The following is a 21,602-nucleotide window of genomic DNA, read 5'->3' as shown; positions in this document are numbered from 1 at the left end:
AAAATTTGAAGTGAAATAAAAATAAAAATTCTACTTTAGAAATATAATTGTGAATCACAAAAATACAATTCGGAATTCAAATCTAAAATTATTGTGTAGCATAAAATTTTTAAAAATCAGGTGTCTCAGCATTTAAAATTCCAAATTTGAATTTCAAAATCTTAGCTGAAATTCCGAAAACGAATCAAAAATTTGTTCTGATAAAGATTCAAAATCTATACTAAATAATACCATAAACTGATGTCAGTTTTTTTAAACAAAATTCAGTATTCTCAATTACGTTCGAAGGAATGATTCAAAATACGAATAAATAAAATATAATTTTGATAGTGGACAAAATTCAAAGAACAATGATTATTCTTTGTTTCTCGAAGTCACATTAGGATATAGAACATAATTCCAATATTAGAATTCAAATCAAATTCAGTTATGGATAAAATTAAATAAAATTATAACAGAATTCAACAATAAAGAGTTTCAAACAAAAATCCTTTGCCAGAGCTTGGTCCAGTCATCCAGAAAAAAAATTCAAAACCAGTCTATGAGGCTGGAACAGACAATTTCTTTTTTTATCACACCCCCCCCCCCCCCCCTCTTCGAAATTTCCAAAATACCCGAAGGGGGGAATAAATAAAGTTTGAAGTATTTTATGGAAATTTAGATAATTTATCAAATATCCGAAAGAATTGTCACCTTTGATATTCTTGGTTTCATTGAATTTTCCGATAAATACTTGATTTATAGGTTTTGTGCAATGATATTATATGCAATTTTGTTGCGTACAAGCTTTTGTGCAATTTAATCCAATTTATTATTTTTTGGCATTATTTTTTATTAACCCCCCCCCCTCTAAAAGCGAAGCTAAAAGCTGCACTCTCTAAAAGCATAAATTTGTTTTACTTTTTTAAGTTCATTTCAATATGAATAAAAAACCACCCAACTTTTTGTTTTGAGCTTCTTTACATATAATTTTTAAAAGTCAAAACATTACATCAAAAAGAATCGAAATTTTGTATGAATTTTTATTTTTTTTGAGTTGGTAAATTCGTAAAATTCTTTCTTGCATTATTTTCAAAGCGTATCATCCTCAAAATTCATTGATTATTGCATCTATATTCAATGGCAAAAATTCAATAATGTCAGGTGCTGCTTGCTAACGTTTTAAATAATTTCGTGAAAAGTTTTTGTCAACATTCTATAAACAAACTCACTGGATATGCAACAAAGCTGTTTTGCAATTGCTAAAAAGAAACCTAGGATTTTTTTCGACGTCCTTTACATTTTTGGTTGATTTTTGTATGAAAAAAACGGTTTTCCCTACCAATTTCCATAAAAAATTTGAACCTCGTTGCGCTTAATCAGAACTGAATGAATCGCTTGAAAATTTTACTCAGATTTTATCGGGTAACAACAATTTTCCGTACAAAACATTCATTGCTCTAGTGTTCACCAATACAATGTCAGCCTTTAGTCTTAAAATTTGGTTCAAAACCTCTCTTTTTTTTGAATATATGTTTCAACGTTTTAATTACTTATGTTTAAAATCAAATAGTTAGGTAACCATTCAAATATTTATGTGATTTATTCTCTTAAATTTTGATGTTGAATCAATGTGTTTCTTAAAATTTATTCACTGTATTTGAGCAAAATCAGCTTTCGAGCTTTCGAAATTCAAATTTCGTGAGCACCACCAAAAACGCTCAATGAATATGAAAAATGATTCCCGAAACTATCTTTCTTCTTAACAGCATTATCACACTAGTTTGAAAAAAGATATATTACATTATGGAAAAATGAAGAAATTTACAAATAATGGGATTGTTATTCGGCAATAAATAAGTCAATAAATTTCGAAAACGATTTTTCGATTATTCAAACATTTCGATGCTGTTTAGCGTCATCTTCAGGGAATTAATCGGATCGTATCACGTTAAATTTGAATGTTTATGTAAAGCTTATTGTCCACTATTTTTCCCTATTTTTCCTATTGTTTTTTGTGTTGCAGTTTAAATTTTTCAAATTCTTACGATCAACAAGGTCTGATCGAAGCGGTATAAGTAAAAACAAATTTTTTTCCCTCGGTTTGGTCCAAATATAAGTTCAGAAACAAACCAGATGTAGAATCAACAATTTTAATAATACGTATCGATAAGTAAAATCATAATAAAAAAATTAATTTAAGATTTCAATTTCATTTTATTTTGTTTATTTTTAAATGATGGGTTTTTTTTTTGTGAAATCTTGAATTGATAGTACCTTGAATTAGCAAAAGATTTAATCATGCATTCAAGTGAGATTAAATAAACAAATTTTAAAATATTTTTGCATCAGAAAAAAAAATCAAGATCATAGTTTATTATCTAATTTAAAATTTATTATTTAACCCCTAAAACCCACTCCGTTCTCGCAGCTTTAAACTTTAAAATGCCATATTGAATTATGGCTTGAACTTTAAAATGCCATATTTTCACAACAATAGTAAACTCTCAATTATTTTAGAAAAAGTTTTTCAAAATGTACATACGTTATGGGTTTAATTCATCCCTAGAGTCCAAAAAGATATATTTCTCTTCTGAATGAATCGTAATCATTGGTTAACACGAAATTACCAATATTTGTCCAATAACCATCGTTTATCCAGTAATTATCTGTTGAATAGGACCAAACACTAGAAAATTGCCTTCTTAGAATTAGAATTTTATTTGGATGATACTTACAAACTGTGAAATGAGAACTAAACGGACCTTTTATATTCGGATTTTACTAGATTTTTGCCTAGGGTCAGGGCACTCTTAATTAAGGATCAAGTCTCCTTTAGTAAAGGATGAAGTATCCTTTAACTTAAAAAATATCACATTTTTTCATCTCTAGAAAATGCTTCCAGTTCATGTCATATATCTTTCTAACTTTTGGAGCACATAAACTTGTTATTACACGCTGTCAAAAAATACAAAAGTCGGCGAGTTGCTATTTTTTTTTTCAAAACGATATGATGAAAATAAAAAAAAAAATGGATCAATTATCCCAATTCTCCCTTATACCTTCATTCTAGATTCGTAATATTAGCACACATAAATGTCCATACCAAGAAGTTTGAAGCTTCTCCTTAATTGAGAAGTTCATTATTATTTTTTTATCAAATCTACTTCCGTTTATTATAATTTGAGTGGAATGGACATCATTTCTTGAGACGTTTCACAAAACAATTGCTTAAAGCTTTTTTACCTTTTAATGTCTGTAAGATAAACAAACACTTTTTGGGATCTTATGCAGCATTGACGACGATGCCTTAAAATAATTCGGTAAAATATTTTTTTTTATTTTGTTTGCCTCAATTTGCCCTTAGGTCCAAGCTGCTTATGATCATTTCCCGAGAAATTGTACAAAGAATCAAGTCAATTTCTGTTCGAGCCCACTCTCTCGAGGGGTTTCAATGTTTTGATTACGACTCACGACGAGGCAAAGAACGGGGGACAAACCCATGTAACTATGTAGATTGAAGAAATATGAAACTAGTTAGCTGCAGGCTGTTATGAATGTTATGCAACCGGGAAAAGTTCAAAGTTGCCCTGTTTGTAGGTTTGTAGGAACCTTAGACTGAAGTAACTGGCGAAGCTGATTATGAACAGCAAGCCTTCGATTCGATTGACGTGTGGGGATCAATTGAAATCAAAGCTGAGGCTTGGTTATAACTGATTACGTCGTTTTATTGGATCATTGAGTACTTTCTAGTGAGAGGGTTTTGCACCATTTGCATTTTTTCTTCTTAAAATTCCACTGACTATGGTTTGAAAAGTATGGAGGTATGGGTTGTATTTAAAAAAAACTCCTTATACTAAGAATGAAAAGGAAAAAAGTTGAGGACATTGATCCTTTCGCTGAGTCTTGCAAACAGTGAACAAATGTAGAGTGATTTCTTGGCAGGTATTATTTGAAGTTCCTCCGATTCTGATCAACTATATTATACATATCTTATCTTGGTGGTTTTAAAAAAGCAAAGGCGTGGTAATCAATATGGTTTGTTAAGAAAAAACAGGCTGAGGGGACTTGAAACCCAAATAAAAATTATGGCAACGTAAAAATCTTATCACTCAATTAAAATTAATGTTTATTTTTCAATTTCCCATTTTTTCATGCTTGTAATAAAAAAACCCAGCCGGAATTCACAACGACAAACAATGGAGGGAAAATCAGGATATGTTGGAAATTTTAATCTTCTTAATCAATGTGAAAACAATCTTGATGAAAGCACGAGCTGGTTGCTCAATGCTGGTTAATCAATAATTCGTTGATAAGGCGGGAGCTGAGATTAGACGGTATTTACAAAAACGTCATCCTCTTTTCTGTAAGTCTGCCTTAATCCACTTAAGACTCTTACATGCTCTATAGAAAATCTTTACTCTCAAATATAAGATTATGTTCACAGAGTCGTTTAATAGTGAGAATAAACTTATTAAGCTTTTCATTTTCTCTTTTTAAACAAAAAATACACCAAAGTTTTTTTAACGCGGTTTTTTTACACGGTTTTTTTTAAACGGCTTTTTTTACACGGCTTTTGAGAATTAACAAGATTTTTTTTAAACAGATTTCGCGAATTAACACGGTTTTTGAAAGAAAATACTCCTTTTCAAAGGAAAACACTTAACATCTTTTTGAAGTTGGGAAAATCTTAGCTCTGAGACTAAGAACGTGATACTCATGTATCAAGTCTCATGTCTCATGTCTCATTTCTATGTCTCATGTCTCATGTCTCATGTCTCATGTCTCATGTCTCATGTCTCATGTCTCATGTCTCAGGTCTCATGCCTCAGGTCTTATGCCTCATGTCTTATGCCTCATGTCTCATGTCTCAGGTCTCATGTCTCATGTCTCATGTCTCATGTCTCAGGTCTCATGCCTCAAGTCTTATGCCTCATGTCTTATGCCTCATGTCTCATGTCTCAGGTCTCATGTCTCATGTCTCATGTCTCATGTCTCATGTCTATTGTTTCATGTCTCAGGTCTCAGGTCCAAAGTCTCATGTCTCATGTCTCATGTTTCATGTCCGGTCTCGGGTGTCTTGTCTTAAGTCTCCAGTCTCCAGTCTCAGGTCTCAGGTTTCAGATCTAAGGTCTCAGATCTCAGGTCTCAAGTCCACGACTCTGGCCTCAGGTATCAGTTATCAGGCCTCATGTCTCAGTTTTCAGGTCTAAAGTCTCGGGTAACAGTTCGTAGGTCTCAGATCTCATTCCTCAATTTTCATGTCTCAAGTCTCAGCTACCAATTCGCAGGTCTCAGATCTCAGGTCTCATGCTTCAAGTCTAAAGTCTCAAGTCTCGAGTCTCAAATCTCAGGTTTCAGGCCTCAGGTATCAGGTCTTAAGTGTCAAGTTACATGTCTCATTGTTCCAATTTTCAGAGCTGCAGAAATTAAATGGTCTCTTTTTTGCACGATTTTCCGTAATTTTCGGGAATTAACACGGTTTTTTTTGCACGTTTTTTACACGGTACGTATATCAGTGTAAAAAAACCTTGGTGTACTATGATTTATCTTTTGAATAATTTCATTCTCAATCTTTGAAAGCCAAAACAAAACAAAAACAAGTTTAAATACCAGTAACGCTGTTATCAGGAACCACTTTTTTTTTCTTCGAAATGTCAATTACCTTTCCGCTGCTCGCAGTAGGTAATTACGCGCCCAAAATTGCCCAAAATCGTCGGGTGTGTCTTTGTGGAATGTTTTCGAGGAGGGGTTGTATTCTTTTTTATCGCTTCCGATAAGATATGATATTATTAAGTTTGAAGATAAGGTCGATTGAACGTTGAACGGTTCGATTCACTGGATAATCATTGTTATTTGAGAAAAATTAACTCTAGATTTGCGAAAGAAATTTTTCCTGACATTTATTTATATTCAAATTATTCAAATTTATTTCTCTACGTCCCATAGGATAGTTTTTGGTAGCTTAAGGTTGGCTTTCATCTCTTCAATAATTCATAATTCATTAGAAGTATTTTACATAGTCTAACACATTCCTACCAGCACTAATTTAAGCTTGTTGCTTGGTTCTAAAAATAACCTTAGAATTTTCGTTTTTATGTGATTTGTTATAATAATCCAGATTTTCATTTTTATTTTTTCATTTTTTAGGTTTTATTAGTGACACGATTGGAGAATTAATCACAGAAAAAAAATTGCCATCGGTGATCGAAATTTTAACTGAGATTCATTACTCAAAATTTAGAATTTTAAATGCTGAAGCCACTTGCTTTTTAAAATTTTTATCCTAATAATTTTGAGGATGAGCTCTAAATTGTATTTTGTGGTTCTGTAGGAAACATTTGATTTAAATTTCGTCTTCGACTTTTTCAACTGAAACTTTAATGTGATGATGAATATTTAATCTGGATTGATCTCTCGAGTTTGAACAAACCAATGAGTCACCAATGAGACTCAAAAAATGCGAAGAGCAATGTTCTTCTCTGAACTCAAATTACAAATTCCTAATCAAATTTTGATGAACGGCCAAAATGATTCCAGAGTAACAATCTCGATTCAGAATTAAAGCTTATACCTAGAAATCTTATTCCAGGTCCATAATTTTACTACAGTTTTTTTCACTCTTGTTGAAATTTAGTCCCGAATATTGAATTTCAATAATATTAGAATTAGCTTGTCAGATTTCCCAGAATTTGCTGATTTTTTCCACTTTTTCTGGCAAAATCGAAAAAAAAATTACAAAATCAAACAATCTTTTTTAAAAAAATTTCATATATTTTAGATATGCCATGAGGAAGGCCAAAATATAAATTTTGTATTTGCTTTCTTTTGGCTGGAATTCCAATTAAAATTTAAAAAAATAACTTTTAGAATTATATATTTTGCGCCCAAATTTGTGTTGAGAATTTTATCAAAATCTAAATGAATGTATTTTTTTTGGGAGTTTGAAATATAATTGATTAATGTGTTGTTCAATTTTTTTTTTGATAATTTTAATCGAATAATTTGGTTATTGGCAGATATCGAGAAAAAATAGCCCAGCTTGCGTGGCAAAAATACTTTTGGGAAAATATGGAAAGCTTAGGTCAGAATCATTTCTGATGTTGTGGTTCTAAATTTTTTTTTAACATTAAAATTCAATGTCAGTGATCAGATTTCGGATTCTGTGTCCAACTTATTGTTCTTGAATTTCAGCTTGGATCATCATTCGCACTAAATCCTGATTCAAATTACACTCCTGGGGAGTAACGGGTAAAAATTTTAGGCGTGAAATTCAGTGAGAGCCGACCGAGAGAAAATTTGTAAAGGCAAACGGCGGCTCGGAAGAAGAGAATGCAATTAGTTCTGAGTGAGCCAGCAGGCGAAGGGTGGTGAGAATAAAAACCGGAGAGAGTGTGGTGAAGAAAAAAAATTAACAGGTTTGGAAGCATAGGGAGAGAGCAAAAGTGCCAAACGTGGGAATCAGAAGTGGGGTGGCATTTGCAAAGCGTGGGTTTTTTTTTAGGTTGGATCAGTCGCTTGGGGAGGTGGCGTGCGAACAAAAAGGTAGGCTACTTGCACTTTGGGTATAGAAAAAAGTTAAGTAGTCCAAAGAACAAAAAAACCATGTAAAGTTATAAGGTAAGGTAAGTAGAGTGGTAGTGGCAAGGTAAGATGTCTTTTACAATAAAAAGTTTTTATCTCATATTTCTACATTTCATTAAGAATGATCAATAACCTGCCAACCATCCAAGTATATACACGGATGCCGGAATACTTGATGAAAATTTCTAAAAATTTTAAATTTTTCTAAATTTTTGAATGGTTGTGGAGGTTTTTGAAACATTCGTACAAAACAAATACCAACATTGACACGAAATACACGCAGACATAACAGATAACACGAAACCATGGTGCCGGGTATGGAAAATTCTGCATTAGAGTTACGCGGAATAGAGGTAGAATGCAGAGGTGTTCATACTTTGGTAAAATTGCGGTGAATCCGTGCACCCATGGTGGATTACCAACATACAACATACAACATAGTTGTAGAGCTGTTTAAACGTAAAAAATGCTTAAAAGTACCTTCTAATACTAACATTAAAATATTGTCTGGCAAATCCAGTCAGCAGTCTGAGAGGGTCAAATTATTGGAAATTATTAGAATTATCTAGAATAATATGAATTCATATATGAATCCATTTAAATCCATTGTCTTTAGATTTTCTGATTGTGGCAACACTGGAGGGAAATTTATCAAAAAAAGCTCAATGATTGAGAAAATAAGTGAACAATAGGAAGCGCTATAACTTTTTTGTGATGACGCTTATCGTGATGCGTTCTGGAGTATAAACGTTTGTCTTAATTGAAACTTAAAAAAAAAAAATAAGAAAATCAATATTCAAAAGTAAACGATCCGTTAAAAACAATTTTTGATGAGAAATTAATTTTTATACTTCTCCTGATTTAAATGTCTCAAAATTCCATTTGCACTTCAGACTCAATGCAAATCGCTACAGCAGTTCAATCTAGCTTAAATTTTGCGTGATACTGTCTTTTGATACAATGATCATTATAAGCCTGGAGTTTCCTTTAACCTTTTTATTTTATTTTCATTCATTTTCTAGCTATATTTTTGTAACCCTGCTGTACTCTGTGATTCTTCCATTTTATTCAAATACCATAACTGTTAAGGTTAAATAATATAAGCTTCTACGGTTTACAACCCACTATATTCTTTAAATAATCTCTTGAATTCTTTGTTTAAAACTGAATTTTATAGTTTTTTGGAAAAAAATTATTTAATGGATGAATCTACTCTAAAACTTTGATAAATTTGATTTTTTTTTTCCTTAAAAACGCATTTCAATCTTTTGTCGATCTTAAATTTACAAAAATCAACAGTATTGTAGGCAAAAGTGAATTGCAAATGATAGATAGCAAGCTAGCCTGCAGCGCGTAAAATTCACCATATTTTGATCATCCCTTACTTATTTTAGTTATTTTACTGTACACTGAAGTTCTTCTTTATTATTAAATAGAACCTTAATATAGCATTAATGTTACAGTAAAACAATCATAACTTCTACAATTTTATACCAATTATGGTAAAAACTATAGAAATCATTGGGTCGAATAAACCATAGAAATCTATAAAAACAAAAAAAAATTAAACGCATAAATCTGGTCTAAAACCGTCAATGAAAATGAAATTTCTCTTGAAAAAAAAATCGTTTTTAATCGTATTTGATTATGAATTCCAAAATATCAACAGTACTTTAATTCTCATGCAAAAATGAAGTTCAAATGATTGATAGAAAATTTATTCATCTTTAATATGAGAAAAAGAAATATAGAATATATGTGATGTAGCGGAAGATAAACGGATTTAAGTGCAAGTATTATAACTTTTAACTAAATTTTATAGTTTAAATTTTATTGAAAACTGGTCTGCTTGGATATGATTAAATTTAATCTGAGGTTAACAAAATTCAAAAATGCCATAAACTAGTGGTATCATCAAAAATTTTATTTTTGTTTTCTAAAGTGCGTATCCATTTGCATCAGAGCCTGCAAATATTGAGGTAATATTTCAAAGAAGAATTTTGAAAAAAAAAAAAACGAAAAGGTTTTAAATATTTTGTTGGAAATCAATCGAATGGTGTTGGACTGTTCTTGTTCATGTATCATAAATTTTTTTAACGAGAATTAGTTCTCCAAGATATATTTACACATATGAATATACATTCCTGTTACATTTGGATAACACCAATTATAATAAGAATATTCTACATAATAAAATTTAAAATGAAATGTTCATATAAAAATAAGTTTTTCAGAAAATCCAAATCACTTATCTTTCCAGGAGTTGGCATTTTTTATTGTTTCTGAATGACAAAAACTTGAATAAAAATTTAAAAAAAATAATTTTCAATGAAAAAAGTTACTATTCCATTGCACTGAAAAAAATGTATAGATAAAAATTTCTAAATATGGACTACAAATCTTCCAAAAAACAAAACGTATGGGGACTCACCGACCAAATATTTTGATTTTGCCTGAAAATGATTTAAAAAAGGCTAAATTTTCCATTTCTGAAAAATTAGAGTTACTGTATTTTTTCTTTTAAACATCTTCTATAAACACACCGTGCCATACAAACTTAATGGTTCTTTAGGATCATGCATCATAATTTTAACGCCTTCAGGATCGTTTCGATTATTCTTTTGAGTTCAGTAGATGAAATATTTAGTTATTCGTTAAATCACGATTCTGGGAAATAAATAAAGTAACCAACCTAAGTGTCACCCAAATATCTAGCTTCACATTTAACCTGTTTGTAATTTGAGCGTTCATTGAGAAAGTTTCCCTGGTACCTTTGAAGTGAAACACTCCCACTCTTGAGTCACAAAAAAACACTAAATCTTGTTTTTCGACAAACATTGTGAAAGGGTGTATAAAATGTGACTTTTTTAATTATTAAATAATTCTCATAGTTCATTATTCTATTTCGGTATACGCTTAGAGATGTGTTTTTAATTTCCGTCCATTTAAGACTTTTTACGTTTCTTTTCGGAAAGCTTCTCTATTTATAAGTAGCTACTTATGACTCAATGCTACAGCTCATAAAAGTATAGCACTTTGCAAGGCAAACCCTTCATGTCACTTCACCGGGCCGTTGATTAGCAATCAAGTGTTTTGGGAATGGACACAGTCACAATTTAGGAATTGTATTGATTGTGCGGCTGATTCACCACTGTTTAAATATTATTTACCGCATTTATATGACAATAGTGAGGGAATGGGTACTAATACTTTCTACTAATTGTGTAAAAAACATTCATTCAACCACCTGCTTGCGTTATAATATCTAACTGCTGTCTTTATTATCTCTTTCACCCACAGACGGAGTCGCACACGCGTAAGAAAATTGATCTTCCCCTCGTGGAGTCTAGTCAAAACGAACTCGGGAGCGTGTTTAATGGAGTTGGATAAGCAATAAGTCGTCGTCGTTCATAGGCGTCCCTCCTGGAGCATTTCTGATGGCCCCCAATGCTAGAATTAGCGTCGGTCATTAGTAACTGCTGCCAACTGCGGAAACGCTTCAAGTCGACAGAACTAACAACATGGTATCACGATTACGATTGTGGAGACGACGGCGCTTGGATTTAGATTTAGACTTAGCTCCGGAGGTTTCTCCTTTCACAGTGATGAAGTGTAACGGTAACGGTTTTAGTTCGATTTCCGAGACCGCGTCGTTGACTTTGGTGACAAAAACCTTTCGCGGAATTGTTTGTAATCAGTCGGCGGCCACTCGCAGTCGTTCGTTCGGATCTGACAGCTGCTGCAGTTGATAGTTGCCAGTTGAACGACTTATAAGTATTCAAACTGTCGACGGACTCTAGCCTAGTCTCCTTTCGAAACTTTTTGGTGGTAATTTATAGTTTAAGTGTAAAACCGTGTGTGTGATAATTGTGCGTTTTCTTTTAGAACTAAGTAGTTGAAGTTAGTGTTAAAATGGGTAAACTAAGTGTCTCCAGTAATGACAAAAGTCGTATAACGCGATACTGTTCCCATGGAAGCCACCTGCTGAACCAAACCCTACGTAAATGTTTGAGAAATTGTAACCTGCTGGAAGCATCTCAAGATCGATCTCAAGATGAATATCTTCCGGAGCTTCCCCACCTAGCAAGGCGCATAATCTGTTGTCAGTCAGCAGAACTCGGTATGTTCAGAACACCACCACCACCCCGAGTAGATCTGATCAGTGGGGATGGGTCACTTCCGCGGACTATCTACCGGTTCCAGGAGGATTTCTTGGATGGGGATTGTGAACAGCAGCAGCAGCAACGAGTTTGTCTTCTGGAACATGTCGAATCCATCGATGTGTGCAGAGTCGTGCATCGAGCTGAAGGTAATGCCAACCTGGTGCTTTCGATACCGGATACACGGCAGGTGTTGCGGCTAAGGAAAACAGCCATCAATGAACAAATTAGTGCCGGTAAGTTATCTTTTGTGTTTTCATAGCATATGTATTAAATATGTAACTCTAATTTTAAAAAAAATATTTTTTTGTCAATGCCTTAATTAAAAAAATACGAACTTTATGCCTCTGCACGTGTTTTTTTCCGAGCCCTATTTGAGTAATTTAAAAAAAAAGATATTTTAATTTAAATAGGCTTTGCTGTTTTTCTAACCATTATCAAAATGATTAGAATTGCAGTTGTTGCACGAATAACCCAATCTAGACATCCTTATCTAAAATTAATCACCCACTTGAGTTCAAAGATTTTTATAAAACGTCCCAAAACACATTAAACGCATAAATCTTAAAATGTTGAATTACTCGAAACCAATAAATTGATACTAGCTTGACAAGTTGATCCAGAAATACAAGTGTTTAGCTATAAATAACAACCTCCTTGCTTGGTAAAATACTTCATCTGAAGTATGCATAAAGCCCAACCTATCAAAGAATATACGGTGAGTCCATAGTAGAGAACAGTATTTTCTACACAAATTTCATTCGTGGCATTTGTAGCAGGTATTCTAAACCTTCAGTATACACAGAAGCCTATTTTCATTGAGTAACAGTGAATTTCCCAAACATTCCCAGGGTCGGATCAAGTTTACCTTAATTAACCTTCCAAAACTGTTCGGGTCAATTCGAAGCGCAATTCCAAACGTCATCCAACCAATATAATGAAGAACTGAAATTTTTGAGAGACTTAGTATGTTTTATTAAAATCATAATCAAAACTTTCATTGAACCCCAGCTTATTCATACATCGTTGGAAAGGTATATTCTTGACGATTCCAAAACTCAATAAAACACTAAAATATAACAAAGCTGTCAGAAGTTAAACATTTTTTTAAATATAAAATAGTTTTTCTTTAGATTTTTTTCATTGGAAACCAATTTCTGGTAGAATTAATTTCCTACATAATGAATCCAATATCAACAAAATCGGTCAACAATTGCGGCCAGGGGCACTTCAATCCCTATCATTTCCTTACATCCCTAGCTAAGTTTTAACATTGAGAACTTACTTTTATGTGTGTGGTGTTAGTGGCTTTCGATTCGATGACCATGAAGCCTTGAGTCTGGATTTCACGATTCGGCCATCAATGTGGGATTCCAAACCAGCTTCCGGTGTGTCTGATCGCGGGGCATATGTTGCTACAACGCTCTCTGTCGGAACTTCGGATCACAAGGTATGCGCTTGTATGTTGTTGGACGCTCTTTCAGGATTCCCAAAAACGAGGTATTCCACCTAGGCCTCGTTCCTCCTCGTGGCGAACATCTGTTTAACAGGATAGTCGTCCGGCATTCTCGCAACATGCCCTGCCCAACGTATCCGGTCAGCCTTCACCACCTTTTGGATACTGGGTTCACCGTAGGGTCGTGCAAGCTCGTGGTTCAACCTTCGCCTCCACGCTCCGTTCTCTTGTGCGTCGCCAAATATGGTTCTTAACACTCTTCGCTCAAATACTCCGAGTGTGCGCAGGTCCTCCTCGAGCAATATCCACGTCTCGTGCCCGCAGAGGACAACCGGTCTAATAAGTGTTGTGTACAGGTTACACTTTGTTCGGGCGCTAAGTCTTCTCGACCGCTTGTGGAGTCCATAGTAGGCACGACTTCCGCTGATAATTCGCCGCTGGTTCTCACGGCTGGTGTCATTGTCTGCGGTCACCAGTGAGCCAAGATCGACAAAGTCTTCGACTATTTCCAGCTCATCGTCGTCAATCGTGACCATGTTATTACTGGACAAGCGGGCTCGGTCGGTCTTGGATCCGCATGCCAGCATATACCTCGTTTTGGACGTATTCATCATTATTCCAGTCTTTCCTGCTTCGCGTTTCAGTTTGCGATAGATCTCTTCCAACGCCGCAGATGATCTGCCGACTATCTCAATGTCGTCGGCAAAGCAAAGTTAACTGGATCTGTTGAAAATCGTGCCCCTCATTTCGCCCACAACGCGTCGAATAACCCTTCTAGCGCAACGTTGAACATCATGCAGGATAGATCATCGCCTTGTCGAAGCCCCCTGCGCGATTCGAATGAACTTGACAATTCACCCGAAATCCACACACAGCACTGCGTTCCATCCACCGTCGCCTTGATCAGTCTGGTCAGATTCCCTGAAAAGCCGTTCTCCTTCATGTTTTTCCGTAGCTCGTCGCGGTCGATTGTGTCGTATGCGGCTTTGAAGTCGATGAATAGATGGTGAGTAGGGACTTGGTATTCACGGCATTTTTGGAAGATTTGCCGTAATGTGCATATCTGGTCCGCCTTAGACCGTCCCTCCATGAAGCCTGATGATTTCCCACGAATCTGTTTGCTTGTGCCGGTAGGCGGCGGAGTAGGATTCGGGACAACACTTCGTAGGCGGCATTGAGGACAGTGGCAGTGATTGCTCGGTAGTTCTCACAGTCCAATTTATAGCCCTTCTTGTAGATGTACGGAGTGTTTTTTGCGCATCTTCGTCGATGATGTCCAAAAAGTGCCGGCGTGCTCGATCCGTGATTGCGTTTGGTACGGTGATCTCCAGGTGTACTTGTGTGAGAGGCGGTGCTGGAAAAAGGTACTACGTACGGCCATTCGTTTGGAGGCGGCGAAATCTATCAGTCTGAGGCCGTTTTCGTTGGTCAGCTGGTGTGCACTGAACCTTCCAATTGTCGGTTTAAATTCCTCCTCCTGGCCGACCTGGGCATTAAAATCCCCGATGACGATCTTGATATCATGTTTTGGGCAACGGTCGTATTCACGCTCCAGCTGCGCGTAAAATTCGTCTTTGTCGTCACCGGTACTTCCGAGGTGAGGGCTGTGCACGTTGATGATGCTGATGTTGAAGAACTGGTCCTTGATTCTCAACCGGCACATTCGTGAGTTGATCGGCCACCACCCGATCACGCGCTTTTGCATTTTTCCCATCACTATAAAAGCTGATCCAAGCTCGTGTGTGTTGCCGCAGCTCTGGTAGATGGCACGACCATCTGGATACGTTCGTACCGTGGAGCCCTTCCAGCATACCTCCTGCAGCGCTACGATGTAGAATTTGCGGCTCTTCAATTCGTTGGAGAGCACGTGGGTACTGCCCACAAAATTTAGAGATCAGCAGTTACATGTTCCAAGTTTCCTATCGCTAGCCCCTTTTTGTCTCGTGGGTCTTTGCAGATTTCCATCCGAAATTTGTTGTTCGTTGTTCGTTGCTTATGTTTTTTTGTAGTCACGGGCTCGCAAGGCCCGCAGTTAACCCCACTATCTTGCAGGAGGACCGTCGTGATGTTGCTGTTTTGGGTCCTGAACACCACCAGGACGTTGTTGCACTCCGCACGCCGCCCCTGACATGGAGAACAGACGCGTACGAAGTCCCCAGACTCAGTCTGCGCGCGACCAAAGCGTCCACCAGGGTTGGGTTTTTTCTCAAAAGAACGCTTTGTCTTGTGAACGTTTGAGTTCAAGCTAAACAGGGAGAGCACGTGCCTGATATTTCAGTTGTAAAATCACCCTTAACTTGACTGCATCATAATTCCATCCTCTTCGAAAATGTATTTAAAAAGAATGGAATCAATAGCATTAAGTTATTCTTAACAGGGCAAGTGTACCTGTTTTGTATGCTATGATCAATCAAGTTGACCATAGAACTGGTACGAAAATCAAACGATTTTTGTATCTTTATTTTTTGTTTATTTCTGCTTCAAGCGTTTTCTTCAAAGCCACTGTTGCAACTTTTTTTTTAACTACCAGATGTCGAATCTCCAGTAATTACACCCAGAGAAATATCTCAGTGAGTGGGCACGGTAAAGCGTGAAAATACCTACATGAAAAATAATATATTCATTTTTTTTTTATTTCTGAGTGTTGCTTTTGACCACTGCTTAACAAGCAGTTGTCATTAGTATGGATTGTTAGATTAACATTTGTGTTGAATATTGATTGTTTTTGCATAATGCCGATTTTAAGAAACCCCGTTCAAAAGCGGGTTTGCGTTTTGTAGGGATAAAAAAAGTTACTTTTCTCACAACTTTAGTTTTCAGCTGTCTTAAAAGACTGTCTCTATTCCCTTTATTGTTAAATTGTTAAAGTGTTTATGAATGTTGAAACTAGAATTTTCTTCTTTGAAAAACAAAATTTTCATTGTCAATTATTCGTAGGGAATGACACTATTTTATGTTGCAATTATAGCAATAATAAATGTAGTTGATCGCGTCAGAACACTCCAATAAAACTGCACGCACAATTACCATCGATACACGCCAACAGACAACGTGAGTCGTGTTATGGTTTAATATGGTAATATTCGCATTTAATGCCGCCGTTTGGAAACACGCAATTTGTGTACGGTACGCTCATCACCCAATCAGTAGGTTATTCACATAAAATTCGAATAAAACCAATCAATCAATCAATCAATCAATCGAACTCCGACCAGCCAACCGAAATGCAATTTATTCCATTGCTGCTGGATTTCTCAATTCAATTGCCAACAACTAGCAGCTAGTAGCTGCTTACATAAATTTATTATCCTCCGGTCGGCTTTTCTAGTCTCTCTCGCATTTTCCTGATTCAGACTATCTCAGCCAGATGGTACAATTTAACGTTCATATGAACCTAACTAGAACCCATATACAGTGAGCGAAATAAGAATAGCACCACTATGTGTTTTGCTTGTTACAATATGAATGATTGAAAATTACGAAAATTTTATTCCACAGTTTGTTCTGAATTACTTAACGGATAAATCAAGCATAAGTTTACTTTTTTTGGACGTAGCAATTGGCGTTGAGGACCAAAAATGTGAAAAAAGGGTGCGAAATAAGAATAGCACCACTTGAGTTTTTCAACAAAAACATGATAATTTTTAAAAATTTACTGTGTAAAAGTGAATAATAATGCTTCTACGAATTATTTGAATAGATAACTGCATTTTAAGGAGTTTCCAGAATTCCAAAGGATTTCAAAGGTTTTAAAAGGGGGTTTTAAGAGATGCTCCTCTAGCGTTAGGGAATTTGATATTTAAGCTATAATTCTTTACCAAACTACTTACTTTCTTCATTAGAATGACGTGAAATGATGAAACAAACATTCGGGATTAATTTTGAATCTGAAAAAATAGGTTGTAAATCAAAAACTTTGATTTTGTTCAGTAAACCACACTTTTTCCAGTTTCAAGTCGTAGATGGCAGCACTATCTTGCAGTTAAAATCAAATTTAGTCTCAATATTGATTTTACAGGTTTATTTAGGCCCATATTCATCATTTTGAGGTATTTTCGCATCACAGTTTTGTGGATGTTCACGTTGCAGAAAGCTTTTCCGGATTTGCAAAAGAATCACCAGCACAAAAATGTACAACCGCCAAAATTCCTGCTCATCTCAACTTCCGATTCAATTGCAAATCATACCAATAATGCTGCTAGCCGTCTGGTCCATCAAGCTCCATCGCAAAATATAACTTTATTCTGATTATCGGTCCAAATAATTCACTTTTAGTGACCTTGATGCATTTCTAATTTTTTTTTGGATTTAGTGATCTTAGAATTTCCAAAGCGTTTACACGGTACATGAATTTATTTCTTGACCAAAATCATCCAGCACTCCCTAATTAATTCCGAATATTCGAAAATGGTCATGAATTTGATTAAATGGTAAGATAGTGCTGCCATCTATGACTTAAAACTAGAGAAATAGTGTTTGACTATTAAAAAACATTAGTATTTTTGAATTCCAACCTGCTTTTTGGATTCAAACTAAGCCTCAAATCTATGTTTCATCATTTTGCATCATACTTATGAATGTTAATGAAGAAATCAAGCAGTTTGATAAAGTTTTATAGCTCAAATATTAAATTCCTTAACGCTAGAGGAGCATCTATTAAAACCCCCTTTCAATACCTTTGAAAACCTTTGGAATTCTGGAAAACTCCTTAAAATGCAGTTATCTATTCAAATAATTCGTAGAAGCATTATTATTCACTTTTAAACAGTAATTTTTTAAAAATAATCATGTTTTTGTTGAAAAACTCTAGTGGTTCTATTCTTATTTCGCACCCTTTTTTCACATTTTTGGTCCTCAACGCCAATTGCTACCTCCAAAAAAAGTAAACCTACGCGTGATTTATTCGTTAAGCAATTCAGAACAAACTGTGGAAGAAAATTTTCGTAAATTTCAATCATTCATATTTTAAAATGCAAAACACATAGTGGTGCTATTCTTATTTCGCTCACTGTAGGTGCACCCATTCCTGGGTACTTAGCCTCGAGTAATGGGGAATATTAGAATAATCAAATTTATGCATTTTTTTCCTGTACATATTCAGAACCAGCTGATGCGAATAAATTGTGAATGTGTTTCGTTTTTTTTCTCCATTTCAGACTCGATCGTTGATCTCGAACGGTTCATCAAATACTACCGGCTGATGAGGATCTTCTTCTCGCAACGTTTCGTTCCGGAACCGAAACTGGCCCGGTTGGACACGTACGATCTGGAAGAGTTCAACAGGCAGCTCGTCAAATTCCGCCCCGGTAAGTTGAGGATAGGTTTATGACAAGCGTTGGGGAAGCGTTGGGTGAAATGCACGTTCTAAAAAAAAACGTTTAAAAAACTATCATAAAATCCTTTCAAACCGTTTTATTTTGACTGCTTGGAACCTTAACACTATAAATTGCAGAAATAAGGAAAAATAAATTCAGACAGGTGCATATTGTCCTTTTCCCAATCACAATCGGTAACCACAGTTTGCTTAATGGCATGGCGAATTAAGTTATATGCACGCGAGCGAGGTAATAATTCCACACCGGTTGGCGGCGCCATTTGGTGACGCGTTTAGTTTTCTCCTCTTTATTGCCGTGCCTAATAAGAACCACCTAGCATTGACGTGTCGCGCCAGTCGGTAGTAAATATTGTTAATAAGCCATTCCCTGTTTCGATTGTATAAGTCCGTCGATTGATGAATGAGGATTGTCTTTTAAGATTGTTGATATTTATAAGATCATAGAGTTTTTTTTTCCTGTTATAATGGAATTTAAATTTCTACAAAAATAAATTATCGTTAATTTTATATTTTCACCTCTTTGAACTAGTCCCTTTGATTGTAAAGAGTGCTTTTCACTATTTTTTGCAATAATTACATGATCGGCATTATTTCCGATCAACGGTTATCTCGACGAAATATCTCAGGAAAGCTAGATACATGAATTTTCTTACTTTCCCTAAAATGAAATGCCCAGCAATTTCTGATTTTTAGACTTTGTATAGGCCATTGGGTGTCCAGACTTACTCAGCAAAAAGAGTACAATTTTCCGGTATGGGTCATAGAGACATGGATTACAATTTTGGATTTAAAAACAAAAGTAATGAACCGTTTTTTTCAATAATTGTAACATTTTTTAAACAGTTCAATTGGCTAATATAAGATGCTTTGAAAAAAATGGACGTGTTTTTAACAAAAATAACTCATTTTTATGAAGTTATATTGAATGTTATTCAATATATTTGAACCAGTCGAACATATTGATGCCTTATTAAAATTGATTAACACGCTTAAAAAGTCGGCTCATTTTCGAAGGCTAAAAAATTCTTTATCTTAACTCTAATCGAAATGCAGTCTTGGGATGAAATTTTAGTCATAATTTAGGCATTAAGAAAAATCGTATTCAAAAGATATCGGCCGAGGGGAATCAAAGTTATTGATGAAAAATTGGTTTTGATGTTTCTCCCGAACAAAATGTCTCATAATCCCATACAAACTTCAGGCTCGTTGAGCGACTCCTTCCCGTGATCCTATCTGGCAGAAATTTGGCATGAGATCTTGTACTAGGACTAGAATCAATTTTAGCCTGCAGCGCATAACTTTTTTTAAAGTCGTTTGGGGCACTCTACTGACTATGCTTATATGAAATATTCTTCAAGAAACCAATTTCAGCTTCAATTAATTTTTTTCTTGTTCTTCTCAATGCTCAACTTCACATTCACTTTCAAGGGTTTTGATCAATTATACGAGGTCACAAAATGCTCAATTTTCGAAGGTACATAGAATTTAAGAAATTCTTACGATTAATTTGGGTGCCCTGAATGCAAATATGCGATTAGTTTTTTAATTCAGATTTTATTTTTGAGATAACTTTTGTAAGTTAGGTAAACATTATTTAACCCTAATTTGCTCTTGAGTGTCAATATGATGGCTTGTAAATTTATTCGGGTGCATGCAAATTAAAAAAAAAGACATACACCGTCTTAGCTGATTTAGGCTTTACAGACTGAATAAATGACATGGACAACTTAAGATTAACATTTAACATCCAGTACCTAGATGGGAATCGAACCCATGCCATCAGCGGAACAGCGATTACCGTCTTACCACGCTAACCACTCGACCACCGAGACGTACTCAAATAAAACAATTTCTTCGGGGACCCTCAATGAATTCTCGAAATCTTTAATTTTGTTTCATTACTTTATTCATGGACGCACCCTGAAAACCCAAAAAAACTCCCTAATCAGTCCTTGAGTGTCAATTTGACACTTGAAAATCGCTAAATCTCTCTTGTTTCTCAACAGATTTTTACAAAATTTATAGTTGTAGAAACCTCTTAATTTAACTCAAATATGTTTTTCAAACAATATTCAGCTACAACACTTAAGTTTCCGTTATTCAAAGTCTAAGAAAAAAAATCCGAAATTACATGCTTCGGAAAGAAGATTGTAGATCAGCTATGGAATGCTCTGAAAAAAATTAACTTAACGTTCTAAAAAGCAGAAGTTAGAAGCTATACGTTTCACATAAGGATATTTTTTTTTTAATTTTTTAAGATCATAATCACAAACAATGTAAAAAAAATGGTGTAACAACTTTTCAATCAATGAACCGTCAAAATTGTTTAAGTCATACCAGATAAATTAAAAAAAGGATTGAAAAGTTGACGTTATTTGGTACATTGAAGCATTTTCTGATTGTCAAAATACGAAACACAGATTATTTAACAAATAATCAAAAGTAGCTGTTTCGGAACTTTTTGTCAAATTGCAAATTTTTCAGATCTTCGTGAGCTAAAATACAACTTTGCCCTGGATTTTGAGTATCTATTATAAAAAATTCTCTTGTAACGGTGTTTGTAGTACTACTCCTCCGAAATGATTCAAACAATTCTTATGAAATTATTTTTAGAATATTCTGTAGCCATGCGAATCGGTTTATATCGAATAAAATAAACAAAAAGTCGTCTCAATTGTCCGTAATAAATAATTAAATTTGTAGTTTTTTTAATCAAGTCATGGCATCCATTTTTTTTTGAGATTTTCTTTCCTTTGGATGGTTTGTTTTTCGTCTCCAAGGTCGAGGCGTCGCGAGTAAACGTCGCAAGAGAATAGTAACCATGGCATAGCATACTGATTAGTGGGAACATTTTTTTCTTCTTGATTACCAGCACAATTGTAAAGAGTGATATGGTCAAAATTTGGTCAAGGGAAAACGCGTGTAAATCGGTGAAATCGTTTATTTAAAAAATCAAGCCGCAGACCGTGGCCTAGAGGATAGCGTTTAAGTCTTCTAAGCCAGAGGTCATGAGATCGAGTCTCGGTCACGGCATACATAGTACTCTTTCTGTGGGCTGGTGGTGTTAGCATTAGTAAGATGCTAGCCA

General features: G+C 34.9%; 1 protein-coding gene across 2 annotated transcripts in view; it reads left to right on the top strand.

Moving 5' to 3' along the window:
• Positions 1-21,602, top strand: part of LOC129744391 (inositol-pentakisphosphate 2-kinase-like) — a 178,989-nt gene that overhangs the window by 141,470 nt on the left and 15,917 nt on the right. For both annotated transcript variants that reach the window (XM_055736898.1, XM_055736897.1), the window contains exons 2-3: positions 10,864-11,959; positions 18,336-18,485. In XM_055736898.1, coding sequence (XP_055592873.1) covers positions 11,476-11,959; positions 18,336-18,485 — 634 coding nt within the window. In that variant the 5' untranslated portion in view covers positions 10,864-11,475. The remainder of the gene's footprint in view (positions 1-10,863; positions 11,960-18,335; positions 18,486-21,602) is intronic.

The sequence above is a fragment of the Uranotaenia lowii genome, chromosome 2 (genome assembly GCF_029784155.1).
Source record: "Uranotaenia lowii strain MFRU-FL chromosome 2, ASM2978415v1, whole genome shotgun sequence".
NCBI lineage: Eukaryota > Metazoa > Arthropoda > Insecta > Diptera > Culicidae > Uranotaenia > Uranotaenia lowii.
The sequence above is the reverse complement of the archived record's forward strand: the minus strand, read 5'-3'. Positions and strand labels throughout refer to the sequence as shown.